Source organism: Chelonia mydas, chromosome 2 (genome assembly GCF_015237465.2).
Source record: "Chelonia mydas isolate rCheMyd1 chromosome 2, rCheMyd1.pri.v2, whole genome shotgun sequence".
Taxonomy (NCBI): domain Eukaryota; kingdom Metazoa; phylum Chordata; order Testudines; family Cheloniidae; genus Chelonia; species Chelonia mydas.
The window spans coordinates 174,096,063-174,114,695 of NC_057850.1; the positions used below are offsets into that span (position 1 = coordinate 174,096,063).

General features: G+C 41.3%; 1 protein-coding gene across 6 annotated transcripts in view; it reads left to right on the top strand.

Moving 5' to 3' along the window:
* The window catches only part of AOAH (acyloxyacyl hydrolase), a 162,872-nt gene that overhangs the window by 9,239 nt on the left and 135,000 nt on the right, over positions 1 to 18,633 (top strand). For all 6 annotated transcript variants that reach the window (XM_007065889.4, XM_037890054.2, XM_037890055.2 and 3 more), the window contains exons 3-5: positions 7,660 to 7,755; positions 15,324 to 15,390; positions 16,998 to 17,097. In XM_007065889.4, the coding sequence (XP_007065951.2) occupies positions 7,660 to 7,755; positions 15,324 to 15,390; positions 16,998 to 17,097 (263 nt within the window). The remainder of the gene's footprint in view (positions 1 to 7,659; positions 7,756 to 15,323; positions 15,391 to 16,997; positions 17,098 to 18,633) is intronic.

Here is an 18,633-nt window from a genome sequence, read left to right on the forward strand (position 1 = left end):
ACACACACACACACACACATACCAAGAACATGAAAAGGTGGAGTAAGAGGCTAATTAATTAAGATGAGCTATTATCAGCAGGAGAAAAAAACTTTTGTAGTGATAATCAAGATGGCCCATTTAGATAGTTGACAAGAAGGTGTGAGGATACTTAACATGGGGAAATAGGATCAGATGCTGTCTTGTGTTTCAGAGTAGCAGCCGTGTTAGTCTGTATTCGCAAAAAGAAAAGGAGTACTTGTGGCACCTTAGGCAAAAACAATCTCTACCCAAAGTGGAAAGCAGGAAGAATGGACTGCTGCAGGCTTGTGCCCACTGGCGATTGGGGATGCTGTTCCACGGGAGCTCTGCAGGGCTAGGCTTAGGATCTTTGGAAGTGGGGTGGAGAAAGCAAGAAATGGAGCCAGCAATCAGTTCTTCTCTGCAGGGTGCTTCGCTCCTGACCCCATCGATTACTGAGCAAAAATCTATCCCTTAGAGAAGAAATAGCCCTCCCCTCTGCGGCTGATTCTGAGCAACTGTGAGGGGAGTCAGCCAGTGTTAGCTTGGCTCCTGAACATTCAGTGCACCTGGGTAGCAAATGGTACCTCCACATCTCACCAGTTCAGCTATTACAGTGTTAATATGGAGTGATCAGAGTTTCCTGACTTCCTTCTGCAGCAGCATATGTCTTATTTAAACACACAAGGGAAAGACACAACTTACTAACAAAACTGTTTTATGCCAGCTGCCTGTGCAGCAGTGACTTTCCCATGCAGTAAGTCTTTCTATTTGGGTTTGCTCAGTAGGGTGGGAAGACAATATGTAAATGAAGTCATGAAGTCAATGCAAGTAGACACATGCAGGGCAAACAGTACACACTGTTACACCTTGCACTGCTTCTGGAGGAGGGAGGACTAGGAATGATTACTCATGTTCAAGGGGAAGGGTGGAGTTCTCTGTTGGAGTGGAGTTCATCCCATTCTCGAGACACTGCCCTATAGTCCAAGTTTCAAAAAGATACCCCTGAAGACCGAATATTGTGCCTTTCCGCCAAATGGTGTTCATTATGTAGGTACTCTTCTGCACAGACTGCCACCCCCCTCTCACAACTCGGCACCGCTTTAGAGAGAGTGCCTCCTTGTGCATCCCAGTAGCACGAGGGGCAGAGAATAATTTGCAACACCCCTTTATGGGGTACAACATTCTCTCTGCTGCACAACTGGCTGGCTCCTTGGGGCTGGAAAGGCAGAGCCATAGCTCCTTCCACTCCCCGCTGCCTTTTCAGTGCGTTGCTCCCAGTGGAAACAAATTAGTCGCAGCCCTGACACTCCTCTGAGCGCGGGGACTGCCATTTTGGGTAGCCCCTCCATCTACACCCCAGCCCAAGTACAGAGACTTGTGCTACCTCAGCTTGGGTGAGCTGCATAACAGGGGAAGCATCGTTAGCGGCCTAAAAGGGGAAGCTAGTTGTTTCCTCACCACCATGTGTGTTTGTGAAAGGGCTAGCCACAATCTCGCCCACAGAGTTTGTGCAATGCTGGAAGCAATCTGCCTGGAAACTTTCTCTCATTTCCTGTCTGAACTGCACTTTTCAGAGGGGCGGTTTGCCTAACTAGGAGTTCAGTAAGGGTGGAGGGGTGAGGAAAAACTCCATTGTCTAGAACCCTAGATCAAAGTAAAGGATGACAGGCTATTCTCAGTCAGTAACCTGAAGGTCTGTAGGTTCATGCAGAGTGCCAGAGAATCCATTTGATAAAGTCTTGGCTTTACAAAAACTTATCTGAAATTGGAAACCTGAAAACTAAAGAGGCAACTCTGTGTGCCTTGACACTTTCACAGCAGCCATAGATATAATTCTAATGATAGTTTCTTTTGTATGTTGCTGCAGAAGTGGATTAAGTTAAACAGTCTGCTGAGATTGCTAGAGACTGCATGGCCAAGAAATGAATCTCTCTTGCTCTGGTTTTATTATAAGGGTATGATTTTTTCTAGTCTATTGGTAATGTCATTTTATTATTAAACACTATTTTCAAATACATGGGGAAAAGTGCTCCTTGACATGTGAATTTTCAGATTACTGCTGCTGAGTAAAATGGTTATGGTTTCCTCTTATCTCCTCATAAATTAACAGCAAATGGGACAAACTATCTCTAAAAGAGGCAGGTATTTTATTAATACCAGAGTCTAGTTTCTAATGGCTAGTAAGCATTATAATACCAATGCATTTCTCCTAGAGAAAACATTCTTCAACCTGTCAAGGCATTGAAACCTATTATCAAGTACCATGGAACAGTCCATTTCTTGAATCTTATTTATAAAGAAAATCCCACACAACTACAACATAAATGCAAGTTTTTAACTTCAATTGTGGAACCAATTAAACTTGCTTCATATGTGCCTCCCACAATATGAAAAATAAATCAAATATCAATTTGCTGAATTAAAAAAGCTATAAACAGGTATTTCTAGATCTGAAACTGGTTAACTTGCTTTTCCACTGAGCCCACGGTATTAAAAAGCTTATATACTCTCTGAAAATATTCTCTGACATCAGCAGAAGTGATTAAAGCAGTGAGATTTCACCAGGTTTTCAAAGGCAGTTGACTTTTTCTTTCCCCCCCCCCTCATTTCCTTTTTATCTACCTAATGATTTTCCATTTTTAGCCAACAGAGTACTGACCATAAATGTCTTATGAAGATTTGCTAATATTTCTGTGTGAGGAGCTGATGATTTGTCTACTTATTGTGAAGTGTTTTTTAAAAAAGGCTGTAGCAAAAGTGAACACTGCTGATGTTACTAGTATATGCCTGGAGAAAAATGGATTGTATCATTATGATTATGGTATGATCAGTGTGCACTAAGGCACAGTCCCTGCCTTGAGTGTCTTATAATTTAAAGAGATCAGAATTCCACCCTGAACTTCCCAAAATCCACTTGGGGAATATTTATAACTTCACCATGTGTCATTCTTTTCTAGGGCTTTGGGAAGGAAAGGATGAATCATTATGTTGATTTGTTTTCTATCAGTCTTAGTTTTACACTGAAATAAATCTTTCTGTAGTATATCAGAATGCAATCTGGACATGCATCCATGTAACAATGTAATTAACATTCTTGCATGCATCTTATTGACATGCTGCTGCATCTGAAATATGAAGTGAATATAATACTTAGTTCAGTTTTTGGATACTACAGTACAGCTGTGAAGACCAGAAAAGAAGTGACATGACACAGGATGTACATCCTCCCCTTTCTGCATGACTGCAAACATGCTATGATTACAACATATAATCACATCATCAATGAGCGTATGGTATCACACTGACTGGTTACATTAAATGGCAGCTATATGGATCCCTAACCACAACAGCAAATAGTTCCTTCCTGCCTGATAGAGTGCAAGAAGATGCTTGAGGTAGGAAGAAGACTTCCACAAGGACTGACAGGATTGTAACCATGGCTATGACTGAAACTTCATCCCTGCTATAAATGGCTACAGTACAGTGCTTTGAAAGAAAAGCAGATGTGCGCTTTATTGCTGTCTTAATTGAGAAATGAATATATCGTGTACAGGAGATACAGAGGGAATGCTATCAGGGGCTTACGTGGTGACAGAGCAGTGAAAATGCGGAGTTCTCTGTTATATCACAAAGACAAATGGAACATTATTTTTTCTGTGCTGCAGTCTTTATAACCTTCAGCTGCTCAAAGTGACAGGTTGCTCAGCTTGAGGAAGTAGATGTTCAAAATCTAAATGAAAATCTCTGCAAATTTTACCTACATTGGGCCCCGGGGGGGGGGGGGGGGGGGGTGTAGGGGAGAATATGTCTTTTCTCTGTGAATGTGACCAGCCTTGGAATTTGCCAATAGATCCTCTCACTCCCTTGTTTGAACCACTTCATCAGGTTCTCCTTGCCAGGGCATCAGTTTGAACATTTTGCCCTGAATTCCAGGCTGTGCTCATTTCTGCCTGAGCCTACATTTGGCTCTTGTCTCCTGTCACATTCTCCCCTCATGCCTTTTGCTTTGCCAACAGTGTTGACCTCGATGCCCCCATAGTTTTCTTCTCCCACTCCCATCTTTGCACTTTTTCCAGGCTGCCATGAATGCAATGCATGACGTTCCGAACCCACTTCTCCCAGCCAGTGTCCCATCTTCATTCAGATCTTCCCTGAAGAGTCACTTCTTCAGTAAGGCCCACACACAATAAAAATGAAAAATAATAACTACTACTTTTTAGAAATATCAAAGCCAGATCCTGCCTCTCGTTTGGCTAGTGCATCTCATCTTTCTACTCCTGTCTTTGAGACTGTAAACTCTTTAGACTGAGGGCTGTGAAAAGAGGGGTAGTCCTGTGGTTAAAGCACTGGACTGGTACTCAAGAGACAAGTTTACTTCTTAGCCTTACCACATATTTCCTATGTAAGTATGAGCAAGTTATTTAATCTCTGTAAAAGCAATAGGGGTTGGGAGTGTAAATTTGCTAATATTTGTAAGGTGCTCAGACATACAGTGGTGGGGGCCTTAGGTATATAGAAGTCCCTCCTGGATATGTTCCTAGCAGGGTTTCCACGGTGGGTATAGGATGTACGGTATGTCTGCTTTGGGCATTGACGTTGGGTCTCTGATTTTGTTGGTAAGGTCTTTATTATTTGGGATATTTTCCTCATTATGAACTGATTTTTTTTTGATTAAGTGCTAATTCCTTGAAATGTGCTGCTGTCTTTCTTCCTTGGTGTCTGTCTCAATTTATTCTCTGTTTTGTGTAAGTATCCATTCTTATAATTAGCATGCCTTCTAAATTACATCTGTGAAGGAGTCCTGTTGAGGGTTTTGTTTAATGATCTTAAGTATAGTGAAGCAGGGTTTTTTATGTCTACTATGAGATGGTGAGCTCCCTGCTATTCCCATTGGTGTCCTTGAATTACTTCCTATAAAATATAAAGTTTGCTTTTCTCTATATAGAATTATATTACCTTGTAATAAAAACTCTCAATAAAGAGATTGGGCCTAATAATTTCCAGTGGTGGTATGTTTTCTCCACCAGTTTCCAACTCATAACCTGGCCCATGAAGAATATTGCAGCCTTATGTTGGAAAATAACACCTTGTTTGGTTTATTAGCACATTGTGGCAGGGTCATCAATAGAGAATTTATCTGCCCCTTACTAGATATAGGCCTGACCAAAAGCCTGAATGTTAATAGCTCTGAGCTTTGGGAAAGGTTGGATCTGTATCAGTATTTGAATTTTGCATCTCTATTTTGTGTCAAACAAAAACCTGAGATCTGAGTCTCCTCAGTAGTCCCTGGTGGGAGAAAAGAGACAGGACTCAGCTGTATTGAATACAAAGGGAATTCTTTATTTGGGCTGCTGGAAACAAGTAGATCTTAGAATTCTCTCCAGCTCTCTAGCTCCTAGAATACACACAGCCTGTGCTACTGATTGTCACTACACAGGTACACTCTCTAAGTCTGTCTGCACTGCAACCAGGGATGTAATTTGCAGCTCATGTAGACATACCCATGAGAGCTTTAATCTAGCTAGCTCATGGGAAAATAGCAGTGAGGACACGATGGCATCAGCAAACGCTGTACAAACCCTCCTCCCTTGCTGGGTACGTACTTTCTTGTCCAGCCAGGGCCAGCATGTCCTCACTGCTATTTCTAGTGAGCTAATTAGATTAAAGCTAGCAAGGGTACAGCTACATGAGCTGCAGATCACAGCCCCAGTTTCAGGGGAGTCATAGCCTAAGCCTGACTTGAACTTCGCAGTCAAGGAAGGGTCTGCTGATTATTTTGGTCAAGACATAAGAACATAAGAACGGCCATACTGGGTCAGACCAAAGGTCCATCTAGCCCAGTATCCTGGGTTCCGACAGTGGCCAATGCCAAGTGCTTCAGAGGGAATGAACAGAATAGGGAATCATCGAGTGATCCATCCCCTGTCGCCCATTCCCAGCTTCTGGCAAACAGAGGCTAGGGTTACCATCCCTGCCTATTTTGGCTAATAGCCATTGATGGACCTATCCTCCATGAACTTATCTAGTTCTTTTATGAACCCTGTTATAGTCTTGGCCTTCACAACATCCTCTGGCAAGGAGTTCCACAGATTGACTCTGTGTTGTGTGAAGAAATACTTCCTTTTGTTTGTTTTAAACCTGCTGCCTATTAAGACTTTGCATCATCTAACATGACTCCTTTATAAAATTGCAGATCATTCACCCCCTAGCCTCACTGAAGGGAGATCCAATGACAGGTACCACAGTTTTATATGGAGCTATGTTTGGCTTTTGAGCAACAGCTCTGTGCAGGGGCCAATGTGGAGCCACTCCTCGAGGAGCACCAGAGACACTGGACCTCTCAAAGGCACAGCTCTCTAGTGCTTCCCCTTGCACACAAGGAGACTGAAATGTGCTCTGTTGGGATTAAATAGATCCTCTTCCCTCCTTCCTTGCCATTTCCCCTGGTGCACCAGCCTTTCTCTGCTGTCTGGTGCAATGGAGGCAAGGCTGTGTTCCTACTTGCACAAGCCTAGAGCAGCAGCGAGCAGTCCCTGAGCTTACCAGAGCTCAGAAAGTGACCCCTATACAACCACATAAAGGGAGCATGGTGAATTTAGGAAATATTTCGGCCTTAGCAAATGTTTATTTTGCTGTCTTGGGGCCTGCTCTTGCAAGTCCTCTGTGTGTAGAACCTCCATTGACTCCCATGGAGATCCTGTGCAGGACTATGCCATGTTGTCAACGGAGTGTTTTGTTTGATGTGTTATATTTGTGGTTGGTGATTTCTAATCTACAGTCATGCAGGAGTTTTTTTTCCTTCAGCTTTTGCCTATTTCTGTCCAGGTGCATGCTGTGAAGATGTAACAGTTAAGTCACTGTGAATCAACCTTGGGCATGTGATTGCCAGCTATGTGCAAAGTGCCAAGATGCTGATTACAATACTGTCTGTTGGAATAGTGTTGGATCACTAGACTATTTTTTTTCCTTCCTCAGTTTGTTTCTTAGTTGCAGGTGGGTTCACACTAGGGACAAGAATCAAACCTAGAAATTAGTTTGTTTGTACAGTGTTTCTCACCAATGTGGCTAACAAAATATTTTTGTATTGGAAAATACCATTTTGTAGAAATCTTAACTTTCTGCTGGAACATGTAGATTTTTGAAAAAATTAACTTAAAATTTTTTGGATAAAAAAGCATTTTGATATTTTATTTCAAAGTGAATTTTTTAGAAATTTATTTTATATGATAAATTATGATATAACGTACAAAAATCAAAGTTTGAACAAAACATCTTGATTTTATTGGAATGAATTTTTTTTTCAGAAAGATTTTGTTCCAGGAAATTTCTGGTTTTCTTCTGATTCAGAATTAAAACAAATTTTGAAATGTCAGCTTTGATGGGCGACTTGACCAGATCTAAATATGGCTATATAAAATTCAGGCTGTTTTGTGCATTCATCTACCAATTGCATCCAACCTCTGGCTTGATAAGTAGCACTGTTTTAATAAAAGTTAGAAATAAAGTGGGTTTTTTTTTTCCAGAAATATTATCATCCGTGGAACATCTCAAAAAACAAAACACCCAATGGTTCATGTCCACTTGGCTATATTCACACTCTATTTAATCCTGTCATATGTATGAGATAGTGATCTCTTTGTTTTTGCTTGTTTGCAGGATGTGTGCTTGTGGTATCAGTAATTGAACAGCTTGCAATGTTTCACAACTGTACAGCAAAAGCAGCAATAGAGAGAGTCTGCAACTATCTACCTGGTAAATATCAAATACACTATATGTTATGCTGGTACCACTGTATTTCACTGTTAATTAAAAATTCATTTGAATCTGAAAATGTTTTACCCACTACTGTTACAAAATCTACGAATAGTGTATGTGAAAGACATCAAAGGTGAAATTGTAGCTCACTAAAGTCAGTGACCACTCCCACTGACTTTAGTGGAGCCAGAATTTCACCCCAAAGATACTTGCATATAATACCCTCAGTTTGTTTACTTTGTATATTTGTCAGCACTTTAAGAATAGCCAGTTTCACTGTATATTCAGTCAGTTTCCCGTGACATTTGTGCGAGTCTTTACATAGCAACTGGGAAGATGAAAACACTTTCAGAAATAAGAAACTGTTATAAACTGTTGTAAAGTCACAAAAACTGGCAGAGGGACTAAAGGGCAGGTGTAAGACATTCAATTACTTTAAAGTAACTTTTTAAAATGGACTAGATATATGCCATAGTGCTGGTAGGGAACCGTACCTCACTCACCCGTCCAAAACGTAACCCAGGGGCTGCACTTGTGCAACAGTAACACAATCCGCAGCATGCAGATGGCGTATCATGGGCAGCCAAGGCCTGAACGAGGTCAGGCAGGTGCTGTGCTGCCAAGGGGGAGAAGGAGGAGAGGTGCTGTTCACAAAAGGCAAGCAGGAGAGCTACCTCTCAAGGGTCACGGTAGATTCTCCGTTACTGACAATTTTTAAATCAAGATTGGATGTTTTTCTAACAGATCTGCTCTAGGAATGATTTTGGGGAAGTTCTCTGGCTTGTGTTATACCGAAGGGCAGATCAGATGATCACAATGGTCCCCTCTGGCCTTGGAATCTATGAATCTGAAGCTGTCTCTAACTTCATGAATTTAAAAAGACAGTTTAGGATTTTTCATTAAAGAGTTTTTTCATACAGTATCTTATTAATTCCATCTCTGAAAAACTAATATCTTTCTCTTTAGTCCCTAGTTTCATGGAGGATGCATGTAGAATAATAATTCTATGCTTTCTAAGGTGTGGAGAAGGGTTTGCTAGAGGTCATTCGCTGAGTCGAATGATGGTCAGTCAGTTCCTGTTACATGAGACATGTTTTCATTTTTGACATCACAGGCAGATAACGATAGAGCTTCAATTATAAACCCTAATATTGCTGTAAAACTATGGTTTTCTTCTTTAAAAAAAAGGCTCTGTAAAGATGACACACTATGGTTCTATGTTTATTTTCACACAGTGAATCTATTTCAAATTTGTTCAGTGTACAAGTGATGAAATTTATTTTTAACTGCCAGACCTGTAAACTTGCCCTCTACTCTGAAGGTCAAGTTGCATTCTTTCTGGTTTATACATCACTGTAAGTGTAAAAATTCTACAGGCCAAATTCTGCCCTCCTCTGTATGTATATAACCCCATCATCCCTTCAAGTTACATCTGTGCAACCTCATTATCTTCAGTGAGGCACATGGATGCTATTGCTATTCCTTGAGGGAAACGTTTGACCTGGGACTAGAAATTTGTTAACAATTCTATGGATGATGCATGAGTCAGAATGCAATCAAGCCCTCTCTCTCTCCTAGATGTATAGGCTCTGCAGAGCTAACAAGAGTAAAAAGCAGTAAAACTTACTTTTATCACTCAAGTAAATAGATATTATTTTGAATGCACTCAGGGAGCAGCGCTGTTGAAGAAAAAGGTACCATTTAAGCTGAAGGAGCAATTCTGTTATTATAGATATGCCTGAAGAGCCTCATGAATAACAAAAACAAAGCTAATATACAACAATTCGGTTTTCAGAGGAACTAAAGGGAGTTTGGGTTTCTGTTGGCCTAATCTAACTTCCTTTAAGGTCAATATTCTTCACCCTCTTAAAATAAACATTTTTTACTTGAACCTCTTTCCCTTAGCAAGGCTTGTTTCTATAAAAAAGACTTATGTGTATTCTTCTCTTTGTATCTGTGTGCATACAACACAGCAGGAGATATGTGTAAGTACAAATACTGACTGACTCTGAAGACATAATTATCAAATATTGGTCAGAGGTTGTGGTATATTGCCAGAAGCCAAATGCTAAATGTAATATGTACAATCCAAGAAGACTATATTTACCCTAAAAAAAGAACAGGAGTACTTGTGGCACGTTAGAGACTAACAAATTTATTTGAGCATAAGCTTTCGTGGGCTTCAGCCCACTTCATTGGAAGCATAGAATGGAACATATAATAAGAAGAGATTATACATATATATATACAGAGAACATGAAAAGATGGCGAGGAAGAGGCTAATTAATTAAGATGAGCTATTATCAGCAGGAGAAAAAAACTTTTGTAGTGATAATCAAGATGGCCCATTTAGACAGTTGACAAGAAGGTGTGAGGATACTTAACATGGGGAAATAGATTCAATATGTGTAATGGCCCAGCCACTCCCAGTCTCTATTCAAACCCAGGTTAATGGTATCTAGTTTGCATATTAATTCAAGCTCAGCAGTTTCTCACTGGAGTCTGTTTTTGAAGCTTTTCTGTTGCAAAATTGCCACCTTTAAATCTGTTACTGAGTGGCCAGATAGGTTGAAGTGTTCTCCTCCCAGTTTTTGAATGTTATGATTCCTGATATCAGATTTGTGTCCATTTATTCTTTTGCTTAGAGACTGTCCGGTTTGGCCAATGTACATGGCAGAGGGGCATTGCTGGCACATGATGGCATATATCACATTGGTAGATGTGCAGGAGAACGAGCCCCTGATGGTGTGGCTAATGTGATTAGGTCCTATGATGGTGTCACTTGAATAAATATGTGGACAGAGTTGGCATCGGGCTTTCTTGCAAGGATAGGTTCCTGGGTTAGTGTTTTTGTTGTGTGGTGTGTGATTGCTGGAGAGTATTTGCTTCAGGTTGGGGGGCTGTCTGTAAGCGAGGACTGGTCTGTCTCCCAAGATCTGTGAGAGTGAGGGATCATTTTTCAGGATAGGTTGTAGATCTTTGATGATGTGCTGGAGAGGTTTTAGCTGGGGGCTGAAGGTGACAGCTAGTGGTGTTCTGTTATTTTCTTTGTTGGGCCTGTCAGGGTTTCCTTCCCCACTCTGAACTCTGGGGCACAGATGTGGGGACCAGCATGAAAGACCCCCTAAGCTTATTTCTACCAGCTTAGGTTAAAACTTCCCCAAGACACAAAATTCCTCGTATCTGGGATTCAGTATGCTACCACCACCAAGCGATTTAACAAAGAATTAGGGAAGAGACCACTTGGAGACGTCTCCCCCCCCCCCCCCCCCCCCGCAAATATCCCACCAAGCCTTGCATCCCCTTTCCTGGGGAGACTTGGGAATAAACAAGATGAGCACAGACCAGCCTTGGGTTTTTAGGACCCTAAAAACCCAATCAGATTCTTAAAAAAACAGAACTTTATTAGAAGAACAAAAAAAGATAAAAGAAACACTCTGTAAGATTAGAATGGAAAATAATCTCACAGGCAGTCAGATTCAAAACATAGAGAATCCCTCTAGGCAAAACCTTAAGTTACAAAAAGACACAAAAACAGGAACATACATTCCCTCCAGCACAGCAAATTTCACAAGCCAAAAACAAAAGAAAATCTAGCACATTTTCTAGCTAGATTACTTACTAACTCTGTAGGAGTTGGATTGCTTGCTTTCTTGATCTGTCCCCAGCAGAGGCATCACACAGACAGACAGACAAAGCCTTCCCACACCCCCAATTTGAAAGTATCTTGTCCCCTTATTGGTCAGGTGCTAGCCAGTTTACTTGAGCTTCTTAACCCATTACAGGTAAGAGGATTTTATAGTACTGTATCAGAGCTTCTTAACCCCTTCCCTTTATATTTATGACAGGGGCTGTCCTGTAGTAGGTGACTTCTGGGTACTCTTCTGGCTCTGTCCATCTGTTTTTTCACTTCAGCAGGTGGATATTGTAGTTTTAAGAATGCCTGATGGAGATCTTGTAGGTGTTTGTCTCTGTCTGAGGGATTGGAGCAAATGCGCTTATATCTTAGAGCTTGGCTGTAGACAATGGATCGTGTGGTGTGCCCTGGATGGAAGCTGGAGGCATGTAGGTAAGTATAGCAGTCAGTAGATTTCTGGTATAGGGTGTTGTTTATGTGACCATCGCTTATTAGCACGGTAGTGTCCAGGAAATGGAACGCTTTGTGGATTAGTCTAGGCTGAGGTTGATGATGGGATGGAAATTGTTGAAATCATAGTGGAATTCCTCAAGGGCTTCTTTTCCATGCGTCCAGACGATGAAGATGTCATCAATGTAGTGCAAGTAGAGTAGGGGCATTAGGGGACGAGAGCTAAGGAAGCGTTGTTCTAAGTCAGCCATAAAAATGTTGGCATAGTGTGGGGCCATGCGGGTACCCATAGCAGTGCCGCTGACTTGAAGGGGTATATATTGTCCCCAAATGTGAAATAGTTATGGGTGAGGACAAAGGTGAGGGTGAGGACAAAGGTCAGCCACCAGGTTTGCCATGACATTATCAGGGATACTGTTCCTGACAGCTTGTAGTCCATCTTTGTGTGGAATGTTGATGTAGAGGGCTTCTACATCCATAGTGGCCAGGATGGTGTTTTCTGGAAGATCACCGATGGACTGTAGTTTCCTCAGGAAGTCAGTGGTGTCTCGAAGATAGCTGGGAGTGCTGGTAGCGTAGGGCCTGAGGAGAGAGTCCACATAGCCAGACAATCCTGCTGTCAGGGTGCCAATGCCTGAGATGCTGGGGCATCCAGGATTTCCAGGTTTATGGATCTTGGGTAGCAAATAGAATACCCCTGGTCGGGGTTCTAGGCATGTGTCTGCACAGATCTGTTCCTGTGCTTTTTCAGGGAGTTTCTTGAGCAGATGGTGTAGTTTCTTTTGGAAATCCTCAGTGGGATCAGAGGATAATGGCCTGTAGAATGTGGAGTTAGAGAGCTGCCTAGCAGCCTCTTGTTCATATCCCAACTTATTCATGATGACGACAGCACCTCCTTTGTCAGTCTTTTTTATTATGTTGTCAGAGTTGTTCCTGAGTCTGTTGATGGCATTGTGTTCAGCATGGCTGAGGTTATGGGACAAGTGATGCTGCTTTTCCACAATTTCAGCCTGTGCACGTTGACGGAAGCAATCTATGTAGAAATCCAGTCTGTTGTTTCAACCTTCAGGACGAGTCCACGCAGAATCCTTCTTTTTGTAGGGTTGGTAGGAAGGTTCTGTGGGTTAGTATGTTGTTCAGAGGTGTGTTGGAAATATTTTTTGAGTCAGAGACGTCAAAAGTAGGATTCTAAGTCACCACAGAACTGTATCATGTTCGTGGGCCTGGAGGGACAAAAGGAGAGGCCCCGAGATAGAACAGTTTTATGTTATTGCTATTCCCCTTGGAGCCAGTCATTATTTGTTTTGTTATGCCATTGGATATTTATATGCTGAGCTTCTTATGCTCATAAGGAATTCTGTGCATAGAAACGGCTCTAGCTAGCCAGCTCCCCAATGTCTACTTTCTAGAGTTGATGGCAAGCCAAACCAACCCCTCCCCTAGCTGCTAGTGAGACTGAACCAACCAGTTATCTCTTCTTGGGCAAGAGACATTGTACAAACCTGCTGGCTTGTCTCCTCAACGGGAAACATTAGATGATGCTGTCAGCTTTTGTCCGCCATGGGAGATGTTGGGGAAGCCAGCTATTTTCTCTTACAGGACACTTCAAAGAGCCAGCTGGCTTGCTGGCTAGCTTTACCAAGGGTATTTTAATCAGTGATGGTAGCAGACATGGGATTGTGTTTATCCACTGCATGTGCCCTTTCAGGAGGGTAATAGCAAAATCTAATACTGGTCAGGAGACCCATTTTTAACCAGCAGATTGATTATAAAAATCCAATCAAAAGAAATTATGTGGCAAAGGAGGCAAATAAATGAGTCTAATAACTTGATTGAAATACAATATTTAACATGGGATAAGAAGGGTAAGCTGCAGTAGCTCCTGCAGCTATCATCAGCACCTTATCATTAAGAGGTAGTTGGGTATTTAATTTATGTACTCACAGCTACATTGTTAAACCTTTGGGGCCTGGCTCTCCCTTCACTTATGCAGGTTTTACACTGATGTCACTCTGTTCACATCAGTGGAATTATTCCTGATTTACTCTGGTGGGAGTGAGAGGAGAGTCAGATCCAGTGTTGTCTTAAAACCTAGCGGTGTTTTGGAAGGAAATACTTTTTGTCTGGGGAAGAACCTCAGAATAGATCACTCCAGCTGGATGTTGGTTCTGATAAATCTGATTGGGTGAGGAAAGATAGCTACTTTGATTGGTGGATCCTAAGTGTTTATTTGGGCACATTAAGACCGACAGGAGAGAGATACATAGGAGTTTGCGGAACAGTGTTTAAGGGGGAGGTGACTGGAGACTTGAACATAGCTACTTTCTGGAGTCCTAGGAGTTGTGGGCTTTATTCTTGCTTATGTATTTTGCCACATTTACCATATACATATCTGAGTAAATGCACCTTTATTTTAATGTCTGGCTATGAGTCATGCTTCACTGCTTATTAATAAGCAAAAACTGATATCCAGTTGTTGATTACAAGATACAGGAGACTGGTAGGCATTACAGCCCCAATTGAGTAGTACATCCCTGTTCAGCACATCTCTTAAGCACTTGGTTAAAGTTAGCCACATGCTTAAGTGCTGTACTGAACAGAGATGCATTTAACAATATGTTCAAGTGCTTTGCTGAATCAGGCCTGAGTCCAATTATATGCAGGAAATACTCCCATTCCTCCACAGAACTACAAGATCAGACCCTAGTATTGGATTATAACTGGATTCAAACTCAAGTTTCTCTCATAGCAGTGCATCGCTTTTCCCTCAAGGCTAATATATGATAGTCCAAGTACTTGTCTTTTTCAGTAAATATGTTGTTAAAGATTTTTTTTATAAACCGTATTTCGATGTGTATCCTTATTTGTTCAACTTAAAAGAATGAGATTTTAGTAAGTATTTAGAAAGGCCATAGTAATGTGAAAGATGAAAGGAAAAAAGGAACACGATAGCTATTTGCTAAACTATAATTACTCCTTCTGTTATTCATTGCAAAATTATTTCTATACTAAAGATACGAGTTTTTTACCTGCATAAATACTTGAAGACATTAAGTAATTCCAGCAGTAATATGAACTCATACATCATTTTCTGCACATTGATTTATCTGTTTTGCTTTCTTTTTGAGTTACAATATAAGATAACAAGTGCTTTGTCCTTAAACTGCTTAGAAGATGCTCTTTAATAAATATTATGATAATTCTTAGCGCTTACATTATGCTATTCATCATTGCACTTAACAAACATTAATTCTCACAATAGTTCTGTATGACTCACCTACTGACACACAAAGAATCAGAGCCTTGGTTAGAAGAATTTTCTGGTTCACAGTCATGTGCTGAAACCACTGACTGAGCACATGCCTTTCTCTAAAATAACCTGATATTTACCTTGACAAAGCAAGTCCAGCTGTGTTTCATGGGTTTGTAAAACTATCTTTAATTATGTTCCATTGTTTCAAAAATGTATGTTTTCCAGAAATACTGAACTTGCAAGGCATCTGTTACTTGGTAGCTGAGCTTTATGGACCAGAACTAACTAAACTGTAAGTACTAATTAAACTGTAATTTTTCATCTAAAGTTTGCTTGTTTTAAGGGATTGTTTTTGGTTTTTAATGTACTGATGTATTGTCAGTGTGAATTGTGGGGGTTTCACTCTTCAAGTTCCATTAGTATGAGAGTGAGAATAACTCTTTTTTATATATATGGTGTTCCAGAGAGACACTCGATTAGGTAGTTTGGGCAGTAGACTGAAGTTAGCTGTTGTAAGGACCCAGGGACTAAAACCGGGTCTGCAGAGACTGCGATGGCTGATAGTCCCACAGCGCCCCTGGGGGCCATGCAGCGGCACAGCCAGGGAGCACAATGGAGAATAGGCGCCACAGGAAGTGCCACCCAAAAGACTCAGAGTGGCGATACTCTGAGGAACCTCTGATTGGCCAAGCACTCTATTTAACCCCAGGAAAGTTGTCTGGGCAACCATACAGACTTTGGCCTGCTGCGACACCAGATTTTGCTTGATCTCCTGTCTCCTAGTCCAGTTTGACTCTGACCCTGACTCTTGCTTATGGAACCTGCTTGCTTGTGCTTCCTCCAGCTCCTGCCTGGCAACTACTGTTCCTGGTGAGCAGACCTCAGCCTGGCTGTGCCTGCTAGGCCAGATCGCCTATGCTCTGGTCCCATAAAGCTGTCCCTGAATGAATTAATAAATGCTATCGCTAGCTCCTACTACTAAGCATTTTTATAGATCTTTACATCTGTAAATCTCAAATCAGGTCCACCTGTCTCTGTTACCTTTTGAAATTCAGTCCATTTGGCTGTGGAAGAAATTTCTTGAACCAGTGGTGTGTGGGGGAGATCATCTAAAGGGTCATAATATTTTAATCGCTTGTTCCCTAGCTTCCTTTTATGCCTTAATGGGCTTTCTAACTGTCATCCTCTACTTGCTTCCAGCCCCTGACCTTGATTTGAGCACTTGGGAGCCCCACAAACTAATTTAAATTCCTTTAAAAATAAAAGTAGATCATTTATTCCTCTTTGCAAGTTCTCTTTGCAAGATTAATTAAATGAATGTTTGCTTTACTTTCTACTTCCTTGGGGCTTTTTTTAAAAAAAAATCTAGCCCGGAGACCATGCTACAGAGCTAAGTAGTTCAGTAATCAAACATCTTGATTTAATTCTCTATAAATCCAGAGGTTTGTCCCAAAAGAAGGAAACAATCTTGGCACTTGTATCTGACTAGAGGTTTGAAGGATTTCTAGTTATTTTGTTGTCAGGGGTTGAAAATTTGTACTAGCCAAATTGCATCTGGATTAACTTTATCCTTTTAAAAAACAACAACGAGGAGTCCTTTAAATCTTTGTCACGTGTATGGTTGCTTAAAAATGAGTACAGTTATAGTATATTTGATTCAGGGGCAGTATATAAAGCTCAGGGCTTCTTAGCCCTAGAATCTGGTTTTAAATGCTGAGTAAAATGCAATGGGAGAAAATAATTATGTTCAGGTAGCTACACTGAACTGAGCTTAAAGATGATAATAAAATGAGTTAAGGGTCTTAGTATTCTGGATACTCACCCTTCCATTGAAGCAGTTTATATTTCCTAATACCCAGGAGAGCTTAATGGTCTTTGTTGTGCACCATTTCCCTGTAGGTTAAAGTATAAAATGAATGCTGATGTGGTATGCCATTCCATTAAGCTGTGTAAACAGAATGCAGGACAACCGTTTTGTCACTTGTACCCTCCTCCTGAGGTAAGTTATGCTTGGATTTCTGAAATTACAGTGTAGAGGTCTGCTAAACTTGAATTGTACAATAGAAAGAATGAAGTTTGCAATCTTCATGCACTGAATTGCAAGCAGAAACACTTTAAATGTGGACAGTTCAAGAAAGCTTTCAGTAGAATAAAGGGTACATGGTACATCTTAATTGTTTTTTGACTATGTGTGATCCTGCTGTCTGTAGTACCAGATGCATGGCTCTCAGTCTCCATTTATCACAATGGGAATCTTAGAGGTAAATTCTCCTGCACCATTGTGTGTGAGTGCATTTGCCCTAGAATGAGTAAAATTCTGGATTCCATGTTATATACAAGTAAACATCCAGTTTTTCAAGTAAAAAACTAATACGCACATACACAAATCCAAACTTTCAAACATAGATGCCCAAAGTTAGGTACTTACATGCATATTTAAGCACCTAAATAAAAATGGTTTGATTTTTCAAAGGTGCGAAGCATGCCCATGTTCCATTGTCATCTGTGAGATATATTGGGTTGCTCAGCCCATTTGAAAATCAATCCATATATTTAGGCACCCATTTCTGAAAATCTATAGAACCTGGGACAGAATTCAGAAATCTAAATCTGAGTAAAATGTTGTGTGTGGTCTCTGATCGAATACCCACTGAAGTCAATCGGAGCCTTTCTGTTGGCTTCAGTGGGCTTTGAATCACGTCCATAAGAAGCGAGCTGGTTTAAATTCCGTTGCTGTTTAGAAGAGGGAAAATAACTGACTTCCCACTTCTCTGACTTCATTAGTGCCAACCACTGAGCATGACAATAAGTTTCACTTTACACTATGTGTGCATTGCATACATGTACTAACTTCCCCCCACCCCACCACCAACACATAGCAGCTACAGCAATGGCAATTCTACAGGTGGTGTGAGAGATGCTAAACACAATAGAGGGGTGGGGGGCAACCTCTCTCAGCTCCGGTGCTGTGCTGCCAAGACTTTAACCAAGTGGTTCCCTCAATAATATTCTGACTCACCTGGCAACTTGTTCTTTGAGTGAAATACCCCTTCCACCTTTCCACAAACTGCATCAATCCTATACTCCTCCTGCCTTCCTCCAAAAATCCACCAGTCACATACTCTTCTCCACAAATAAATCCACCGCTGCTTCCACCCCGGCACCTGCCCCAGTATCTCCTGGCTCACTGGGCTTACCCCTCCCCAGCACTCACAGCAGCAATGGTGGTGTCAGTAGCTGCAGGGGTAGGAATAGTGCTGCAGCAGCAGTTTAGCCCTGCTTCTTTCTTTCTTTCTTTCTTTCTTTCTGTCTGTCTGTCTGTCTGTCTGTCTCGTGTATTCCAGGAGCCGTGGGTAGGGGTATGTGGAGGGACTACGTAGTGCATCCTCTATGCGCTCCTAGCAGCATTGGGGGGAAGGCAGAAAGGCAGCTCCCCTTCCGGAAGGTGCCGGGGCAATAGTTTTTCTAGTGGACTAGATTTTGATCTGAATGGTGTGCCTATACGGGGGAGAAAGGAGGAGCAAGAACTTCCCTC